The following is a 10,618-nucleotide window of genomic DNA, read 5'->3' as shown; positions in this document are numbered from 1 at the left end:
AAACCTTAGTACCTATTTGGTAGCTAAAACTAACGTATAATATTGTGGATAATTCATTTTAATTATTTTTTTTTCAACTTTTTGAGTCACTAACTGCTGCTAGCCTGCTAACGTTAGTGCTTACTGTATCCACACCTATGCTTTCTGTTGTTGGTGCAGAGCCACAGGGACATTTGGGCAGCGCTGGAAGAAGTACTGGTAGTAAAACCACAGAGCATTCAAAATGTTACTGAACAAAAGTATCAGCATCAAAATGTACTTAAAGTCCATAAACGTAAAAGTACTCATTACGCAGAATGGCCTATTTCAAATTATATTCAAACTAATTATATAATTGGATTATAAATAGTGATGCATTATGTGTAAGCAGCTGGTAAAGATGGAGCTGATTTCCACTGATTACTGGGTAGTTTACAGTAATCCATAATAACATCATCATTTATTTGTTGGCTCTCTGTAAATAATATTATAAAGAGTTCGGTCTCTTCTGCTCTATAGGAAAAGTGCAATGAGATAACTTCTGTTATGAATTTATATAAATACAATTGAATGATAATTTATTAGTTCATTATATTGTGTTTTAATAATCTGAATCTGCAAAGTAACTAGTAACTAAAGTTGTCAAATAAATGTAGTGCAGAAAAAAGCACAATATTTCTCTCTGACACGCAGCGGAGTGGAAGTAGAAAGTGGCATAAAATGGAAATGCTTAAGTAAAGTACAAGTACCTCAAAGTTGTACTTAAGTAAGTAAATGTACTTCATTACGTTCCACCACTGGATTTGGGTTTGCTGGTGAAAATGTTTGAGTCTCTCTGAGGCACGATGGGAGAACAGACCTCTAAACCATCTGTGACCAAACTGCAGCTGCATCGACCAGAAAAACTGCAGAATTATCTCGGACGTCAAAAGAAACTGGGGGGAAAAAAAAATCATGACGACATGAAACAGAGTTTCAGAAGTCTCTTCAAAGTTTAAGAGCTTTTTTTTTTTTTTTTTCATTAAGTGTTCGTGTTATTTTGTCTACCCCTGCTGAGCTCCTCGGGCTGGTTATTTACAGTCTTTGGGCAACACTATAAACGTCTCCTTTTGGGCTTTGGGCCTAAAAAAAATGTGGGTAACCTCCTCCTAACGTGTGACACAGCACATGTGAGCAGTTCTTGTGGCTGATCTTTGTTTGAATAAGTCCGTGAGGGTTTCACTTCATCCGCAGATGGCGATGTGGCGATGTGGTGTGTCACAGGACGACCGGTTTTCCACTTCGCTCTGCCAAAGCTGCAGCTGCTGGCCTGCGCGTTAAAGACATTTCTCTTTTTCTTCTTCTTCTTCTTCTTCCTCTGCCCAAGTGGCGTGTCAACGAAAGTGAAAGCAGACAGGACTGTGGTTCAGCTTCTGTGAATGTTTTATTGGAAATGACTGAGTCACACAGGCTGGTCTGAAGACACCTGCTGACACCGAGGCCAAGATGGAGGGGACACTTAAAGGAATATGTTTGTTTTTTTTAAATCTCCATCAGTGTCTTTGGTCCCGTCTTTCTGTCACTTTGTCAGCAGGAGATCTTTGTTCAACACTTAGACATACATTCGCGTTTTCCTGACCCGTGACCTCTTGTGGATATGCAAATAATGACTGTCCTGTCTTAGTAGCAAAGGCGGATGTAGCTTGTTGTAAGACTTAACTTTTAAGGCTTGGCACGATTACATATAAAGTCAATGCAAAGACGGGAGCGGGTGCAAACAGATATGAATTCACCCTCGGCAGGCGAATGAAGGTAAAGTCGCATTTTAAACGAGCAAAAAATAAAAATAATTTGGCTCGTCCTGAGGGATTATGACTATATAAAGAGACAGGAAGAAATTGGAGGAAAATAACAGAAAGAAGTGGATTACCTGGTCAATTTGACGTTGCACGTTGCTAGCTAGCTGCAGCTAATGTACGTAGGAGCCTGTACATTGGCTATTTGTGGTGAATAAACACAGACTGCACAAACAGTTAACTGATCACATTAGTGTGAACAAAGCAAGGCGAAACATTTGCTTCACATTCAGTCTTAAGTGCCTGGTCACAAAATGAACACAGGCAAATATTAGCATGCTAACACGCTAAACTGAAATGGCAAACATGGTTAAATTAACTACATTACCACTGTGAGCATGTTAGCATCAAAGCACCACCGTGGCTGTACACTCTGAGGCCGTATTCACACCTAATCAGGCGTTGCGGCACTTCCCGCAGGGTTGTGCGGAGGCGTGCGCGGCCGTGGACGTAAACCGCTGTGAAACAATCAGAAAATAACCGCATTTCCCGCTCCATGTCTTCATTCGCTCTCTAGCTCGCTCGACCACAGTTGCTCTCTCTCTCAAATTCAAATCAAAATCAGTATGCTTTATTGGCACGAGTGTAACAAAGACAAAATTGCCAAAGTAGTAGTAGTAATAATGAGATTAAAAGGAAAAAAATCTGGAATACAACAAACAATAAACATTTGCTCGGTGTGTTTGTGAAAGACTGGAAGTGTGTGTTGATATTGTTAGTGTGTGTGTGTGTATGTGTGTGTGTGTGTGTGTGTGACTACCTGGAAACAAATGAACACAAACCAAAGGAAGCTTCTTGATATCGCTGTTTCGCAGCATGGACTGCGAGCCAGGCGTCGAAGCTGAGTATACGACATAAAGCAAGCGAGGACACAGCTGGCGGAGGGTCACGGTTTGGTCCGTGAACTGCGCCTGGATAGCGCCTGGTTTCAGTGATATTTCAGGCTGACTGATCTGATCGCCGGCTTACATGATTGGCCACAGCAGAGTGATGTCGGGTTGCGTTTCTCCAAAAGTTGATTCCGTTTCAACTGCAGCCTAAACGCACCGCCCCCCGTTCAAATGAATGAAAGGACTGCCGTTTACGCCGCAATGCCTGACTCGGTGTGAATACAGCCTTAGTCTTGTTTATTAACAACGGCATTGTGAAAATCTCACCTTTGACTCATAATGAGGAAGTTAGTCCTTTCTCATGAAGCCTGCATCATGTTGTCTGTGCCCAGCACATCTGTAATCACTGCTGCAGATGTGCGATGTGTGCTTTCAGGTTGACTCATCATTAGAGATTAGATCATTATATCTATACATGTGTATATTGATTATTCTGAGACTACAGTTTTGTTAATTGTACAACTGAATGAGACATAAACCATCTGAAGGACCATTGTTGTCAATGGAATCTGAAAGGCAAAAACCCCAAAAGACTAAAGCTTGAAATGAGATATTTTGTCCCAAAAACAAGTTGAGACTATATCCTCGTGTAAACCACAAGACTAAAACCTCATGAAGATGTTTTTTTCTTGACACTTTAAAGCTTAAAATAAGTGTAAAAACATACTGGAGGACCTGTAACAGACCTCATATCTAACATAACCCCAAATATGATCAAATTACAAATTAAGTGACACTTGAATTATAACAAATAGCCTTGCTTAGTCAACACTAGATAATCCAATCCACACTCAAAACAAGTCAGACTGCATTTAACAAATCTAAATCTAAGATTATCTCACTTCTTTTAGACCTAAGTGCAGCTTTTCATGCCATTTGAATTGACCGTCTTTAAACCTGGGTTGGCATCAAGGACACGGCACTTCGTTTTGTTCTTACCTTTCAGAAAGAACCTACGCGTTCACCACAGGAACTAATAATAATAATAATAATAATAATAAAGCTTTATTTATAGAGCACTTATCAAAACAAAGTACAAAGTGCTTCACAAGAGAAATAAAATACCACAGTGAATGACGAAATATAAAGAAATAAAATACACAAAAGCAATAAAATAAACAGCCAGTTCAGGTAAAATCAGGATCTGCTTTCAGATAAAAATGTGTTTTGAGACGAGACTTAAACGAAGACACTGACTCAGACAGCCTGATGTCTTCAGGCAGGTTGATCCAGATCCTCGGGGCCCTGATGGCAAAAGCTCTGCCCCCCTTAGTTTCCATCCTGGACTCAGGAACAGACAGGAGACCCCTGCCCGAAGATCTCAAACTACGTGAAGGTTCATAAGGGATTACAAGGTCTAAAATATAATCCGGAGCCAGGCCATGAACTACTCATCCTCTACAACTTGCCCGAAGAAATTAGGTTGTCTGCGTTAGTGTCTTCGTTTAAATCTCGTCTCAAAACACATTTTTATCTGAAAGCAGATCCTGATTTTACGTGAACTGGCTGTTTATTTTACTGTTTATTTTATTGCTTTTCTGTATTTCATGTGTTTTATTTCTTTATATTTCGTCATTCACTGTGTTATTTTATTTTTCTTGTTGTGAAGCACTTTGTACTTTGTTTTGATAAGTGCTCTATAAATAAAGTTTTATTATTATTATTATTATTACAACTCACATTACCTGCGAGGTCACCACAGGTAGATCCAGTTTGCTTTTCTACCTACCTGCTTCCACTTGGCCGAACAATCCAACGTCACACAACGTCTCTTTTCGTTGCTACGCAGACGACACACAGATATACCTTCCCCTGAGACCCGACGACCCAAAAAGGCCAAGCTGCCGTTTCAGATCGTCTCAGTGATGTCAGCTGTTAGCGCAACATTTTCTCGGTCCCCTGTCTGCAGACGTGAAGCCCACTGCCAGATATTTGGGACTGTTTGATTCTCAGCTAAGCTTTAAACCACAAATCAAAGAAGTTGTCCAGTTTTGTTCGTTTTATTATTGTTTTTTCTCTTTTACCGTTCTTATCGTTCATCATCATTTTTCTTCTCACTGTGTTTAATTTTGTCTTGCTGGCTCTCTGCTGTTGCACTGCCTTCTAGGTGTCCTGTTTTCCTTGCTTTGTCTGTCAAAGCACTTTGTAAACTCCGTCTTTAAAGGTGCTATATAAATAAAGTTATTATTATTATAGTTTTTGCAGTGTACAGGGTGATGGATTCCGAGTTACTGAGACCAAACCCTGATGTTAACGGTCAGTGTTTTAGATTGCCGAAACATTTTCTGCCATTAAACTGCACTGAAGCTGCTGATCAGGAAAAGATGTCATATTATTTGTGATTGTTATTAACAGGAGGAAGTGAGAGACACTAATCTACTAATGAATGTTATGCATTTTAGAGTTTTCCTTAAACCGTGGTCAGTCAGTTTTTTGATGTTTAAACCTGCCACTGAGGTAACGTCTGACTCTGAGAGCAGTTTTTTTTGTTACAGGAACCTCACAATGTTAACTGGCTTGGGTCGAACTAATAACACACTGATGACACTTCTCTCCTCTTTTTGTTTCCGGGATCAGACATTATTATTCTCTGTCTGCATGAAATACTTGTCATTTTTCAAGTACTATTACTACAATATTTTGGGTGTCAGCTGCTCAGCGTCAGCCTTGCGAATTCCACGTTAATTAGCTTTAACTCTAAAGAAAATACTAAATAAAGTTCTTAAGACATTCACAGCTGACAATTTAAGCAGACATGCAAATTTCCGTATAAAGAAAGGTTTTAGCTTCAGCGTTCGGACATCAACATAAAACCGAGTATATGAGTCATATTTCAACCAGTCTCTTTGCCCCGGTGTCTTCTCTAAACCTGAAATGACAGTGAAAGCCTCCTCAGGTTCAGACTCAGACCTGATTTATTTAATTTGTTTCTGTGTGGCTGAGGTGCCACTTCAGATTTGGGTCAGCTGGAAACAGCTTTAACGCCTCGTGCACTCAGAGAACTGCAAGCTGCTGCTCCCACCTGCTGGACGACTGAGGACTCACACCTGAACCAAACTCTCCAGGACATTTAAATATACCTGAAGATTTGCATTCATTACTAATCTCTGTACCTGCCTGAGGCACCAGGTGAGACTTTACTTTTTAACCAACTCTGAAGTTTTGGCCCAGACGGCATCAGTTTCTTTTCTAGCAAAGGACTTTTTGCATTTGTTGTACAAAAGGCTTGATTTACTGATGAACTGATTGAGCAATGGATTTTATTTATCGGATTTAAGTGGAGAGTTTTAGTGTTCAGTGATGCTGTTTCAGAGGTTTTTCATGCTGCAACAAAAAACATCTGGTGAAACTGGATTATTTGCACCATATATTCCTTAAAAAGACAACAATTAAAAATAAAAATACACTTTCCAAGTTCTAATCCTGCCCCTGCGTTAACTGTTCAGTTATCTCTCTATATGTGCCAAATATATATGTATATATGTTTTAGACATATAATATATGTCTTAAAAAATCCCTTTTTATATCAAAATCCCTCTATAGTGAAGTAAGCAATTCACTTGAAATTGTTATTATGGCAAAAACAGCATAGTATCAGCCTAGTGTTAAAATTATATGAATTATCAGTTTGAACCCAGGTGAACACAAAATCAATAGTTTATCAGAAACTTGAACAAATTTACACCGATGAAACACTGCTGTTATTTTCTGTATTTGCTTTTATACAAAGTTTATAAACCAAAGTTTAGAACTATTTGAGCTTATAAACTTTACATCTGCAGTAGAGTTATATATGGTACTATTATTTTACAAATTATGGGGGGTGATTTTTAATTCGCTGAACATTATTTGCTGCATCTAATGACAGCGGAACCATTTATTGAGGGAGGGTTCCGACCCGGCTGTAAATATTGTGACACAGAGGATATCCTCCATGCGTGTTTTGAGCAAAACTAGTATGACGAAATTATCGGTGCTTTTTACGGGGTTCTTGGTTAACGTTAGTGTTAAAATAGTTCATAAAATCGTCAAAGTGTATAAGTAAGTGTTTTGTCCAAAATGGCGACAGACGTGTCCAGGTAGCCTACAAAGTTAACGGTTGTTTTTCCTTAATTTGTGGAAATTTCTAGCAACTAGGTAGGTTGAAGATAACACCACATAACGCATTAATAACATCACATAACACACAAGCGCGGTGACTGAATTTAAACGGTGATTGTGAGCCGATTTCTGCTCGAATCTCTCAAAGGTGAAAAAGCCGATCCCAAACTCCGTTGACATTTTCAAAATATTTTTTGCTTATTTGTTTAATGGCAAAGATAAATATCACACTGAATACGACTTATAACCTTTACAAATTGGTATGCTGCTGTGCCTAATTCGCCATAGGTCGCATCCACCAAACGACACTAATAAATTCTCAAATTGCAATACATTTCGGTGGAAGAAGACGGTGGGAATAACAAGCTGAATATTAAATAAATAAATATTAACTTACTTGAATTATCGTTTATTGTTGTACTGACTGTATGCCGAATTGCAAAATGGTTTATAATGATTCCTAAAACATCAAAAGTTATCTCCTAATGTGCACATAACCATGGCCAACAAGCAAGGAAATATTAAAGGATTAGAATTTTGAATTGAGTCTTGCCAGAGAAGAGGAGGCAATGTTTTAACCAGTTGTTGCCGTTATGTTGTACATAATTTTTTACAAGTCGTGTGTTTTTCAGAGAGATTGAACGCACTGAACGTAACGAGAAGCTTCTTGGCTTCTGAAACGCAACTTTAAATTTGTGATTTTTTTTCTTCCTGTTTAGTGTGGTTGAATCCCGTCACGCTGAGCTGCCATGGAGGGTTTGGAGGAGAAGCTCAAAAGTCTGTCCATCGCGCTGCGGTCTTGCCCAGAGGAACCCACCTACCTGCTGGACGTCGCCCTGCAGCCGACCGGCCTGCTGGCCGTGTCCTGCTCCAACTTCACCATCCACCTTCACAACAAGGACTCTCTGAACCTGGTGGGAGAGTATCGGGGCCACAGCGGGCCGCTTTGTGGGGTTGTTTTCTCCCACACCTCCCCTGACTGTCTGTACTCGGGTTCTGCTGATGGGACGGTCCGGGGGTGGGACGTCCGCCGCCCCGGGACAGAGGCAGCCCAGATGTTTAAAAGTGACCCATCACACAGCTACTGTAGCTTCGACTTGAGCTGCAGCGACACACTCCTGTGTGCCGGCACCGAGCAGGTGAACGACGAAGACAGCTTCCTGGTTTTCTGGGACGTCAGGAAAGCAGGTGCTGGGCTTCTCGGGGTGTATTCTGAGTCGCACAGTGATGACATCACACAGGTGCGCTTCCACCCTCGAGACAAAGACCGCCTGGCGTCCAGCTCCACAGACGGCCTTGTTAATGTTTTTGACCTGAGCCGGGGAGCAGAGGAGGAGGCGCTGCTGGCCACCTGTAACACCGACTCCTCTGCTGGCTCAGTCTGTTGGTCCGGACCAGATCACACCCAGCTGCTGTGCCTCAGCCACGACGAGGGGCTGCACCTGTGGGATCTGGGTCAGCTGGACACAGAGGAGCCTCTTACCATTTTCAGCACCTCTGACGCTCGCAGCCTGACTCTGCTGCCTGATGGGGGAGGCTTGGATTACCTGGTGGGGGGGAGGTGGCTGGAGGAGGCCCAGAAGCTGCTGGTGGTCGGAGGGATGAACAGCGGGGATCTCCACCTGATGGAGTGTGACGACGGGGGGCTTCGTCTGCTGAGGAGCCTGGAGGGAGGCCACGCCTCCACGGTGCGCTGCTTCCTATGGGACGCAGCGGGGGAGGCTCTGGTCACTGGGGGAGAGGACGCCCAGCTGTTGCTATGGAAACCAGGAGGGGAGGAGCTCGCGTCAGGGAAAAGGGAGTCCATGAAGAGCGAATCAGCTTTGAGACTCAAATCCAGGCCGCATAAAAAGCACGGCTACCAGAGAGAGAAGAAGGCAGCGTAGCCAAGACACTGAATGAAAATGTCAACGTCACTTGCACGTCGCAGGTCAGCGTTCACCTTTGACCCCGGCGGATGAGCTCGTTCAGCCAAAGGAAACACTGATGCACTGTGTTTGGAAATGGAGAAATTATTATTCTAGTGTGTTTTATCACTATATTTAGTTCATCATCACACAAACCGTAGCGTCTCGTACAGCGTTTACAGTCTGCGATCGCTCTGATCAATATTTGTTTATCCACACGAGAAACGTGACATCACGTCCGAGCGCGGGACAGTTTTGTTAAAACAGAAGGTTAATGTGGCCGCACCTTTACACCTGGTATTAACGTGATCCCGATACATTATTTGGATAGTGACATCTGATCCACTAACCTTTGCATTTACACCTGATATTAAATAGCGAACTTCTGCCCGCATTGCGATTGGGTGATTCTACGTGCATTAACACCTGCATTAACCTGCGTTTTTCCTGATCCAGTATATTAATGTAAGGTGGAAATGGGGTCTGCCACTTGGTGAACAAGCCCCGTGTCTCAATTCCATACTGCGTACAGGTTCTAAGCAGGTTTTGAGTGTGAGGTATGCTCAGGCTGGAAAAGTGAAACCTGTGTATCCTCAAAGATGTCAGTTTGCAGACTAAACCCTCTGATTTTTGGAACAACTACGCAGGGCAGCTCTCAGAAAACCAAAGAAAAAAAATGTACATTTTTTTTGGAAAAAGATTTTTCTCTTCGTGAAGTTTAATTGCCAGCGGCAGTTTGGTCGACGACCATTGTTACGCATCTCGCATGTTAGTACGAAACAGTGAAGTACGTCGATTTCTTGAATACTAACTGAAAAAACAAGATACTGGGAATCTTAATGCATACTGTATACCTTGTGTGAAATTGGGACACAGCTGAGGCTTCTCTGATATTTTCATTTTTAAAATTAAGATTTTAACCAATTTTGTCAAACTGTCCATTATTGTGACATTCTGTTGTTGTAGTATTTCTCCTTTAAGGCTGCTGTGATTCGTTCAGCTGGACGAATTGTTGTTACTGCATCACATCCACCGCCCGGCACAGCAGGCTCCCGCTGAGGGAGCAGCTGTCGCTCTCAAATGGCAAAGAGTGGAATAACGTGATTGGCGTGAAGTGTGTGTGACTCAGGAGAAATCTCGCAGTGATTGAGGCTGTTGAAGCAAAATCTCATTAAGGTTATTGAGCAATCTTTTTAAGGGTTTTTTATTTATCAAAGTTTACACCACATATTTACATGGTGATGAGACCGGCTGAGTCATTAAATTATTAAATGTCAGATGAACTTGCTTTACAGGAGAGTACCTCTAGAAAAGATGCACTTCTATGATTTTTTTTTTTTAAGCAAATACCCGATATTTTATCACTCATACTAGCAGACAAAAGTATGCATTTTTGGGACAGTCATAGTAAAACTGTTAGTGCAAATCAGGTATTTCAAGGCAGTTCAGTGTTTTTTTTTTTTAAATGATGCCTTTATGACAAATTTGTTGCATTTTTGGAAAGATCACAGAAAAATCAATCTGCAGTTGCGCAAATAGCAGCAGCAGTAAAAATAATAGTGGAACTACGCCTGCTGATACTGAAAGTGTACTAATACATGTATGTTTATCCATTTTAAATATATAGTGCCTTTACTGTTTTCTAAATATGCTATTTATATGGTGCATTTATTTTCCAAAATAAATGTATTTAACCATTTTCATCTCAGGAATTTTACTTTTTTCATCCTTTGGGAGCAGGAAACCTCTGCAGCGGTGGAAGAAGTACTCCGATCTTTTACTTAAGTAAAAATATAAAAGTATTACCATCAAAATATAAGTACTAGTATGGCCCATTTCAGAATAATATAATAATATTATTGGATTATAATTATTGCTGCGTCATGTGTTCATCACTTTACTGTTG

At 41.1% G+C, this 10,618-nt stretch overlaps 1 protein-coding gene across 2 annotated transcripts; it reads left to right on the top strand.

Moving 5' to 3' along the window:
- The first annotated feature begins 6,599 nt into the window (after positions 1 to 6,599).
- On the top strand, positions 6,600 to 10,415 carry wdr89 (WD repeat domain 89). 2 transcript variants are annotated; one of them, XM_044167103.1, is made up of 2 exons: positions 6,600 to 6,841; positions 7,525 to 10,415. In XM_044167103.1, exon 2 carries the CDS (start codon positions 7,555 to 7,557, stop codon positions 8,689 to 8,691), a length of 1,137 nt encoding a protein of 378 aa, XP_044023038.1. In that variant the 5' UTR covers positions 6,600 to 6,841; positions 7,525 to 7,554; the 3' UTR covers positions 8,692 to 10,415. The 2 variants fall into 2 exon arrangements, with proteins under 2 accessions (XP_044023038.1, XP_044023039.1); XM_044167104.1 differs by having other exon boundaries at positions 6,600 to 6,953.
- The last annotated feature ends 203 nt before the right edge of the window (positions 10,416 to 10,618 follow it).

This window comes from Siniperca chuatsi, linkage group LG15 (genome assembly GCF_020085105.1).
Source record: "Siniperca chuatsi isolate FFG_IHB_CAS linkage group LG15, ASM2008510v1, whole genome shotgun sequence".
Taxonomy (NCBI): Eukaryota; Metazoa; Chordata; class Actinopteri; order Centrarchiformes; family Sinipercidae; genus Siniperca; species Siniperca chuatsi.
Note: the sequence above shows the minus strand (reverse complement) of the source record. Positions and strands in the feature narration are given on the sequence as shown.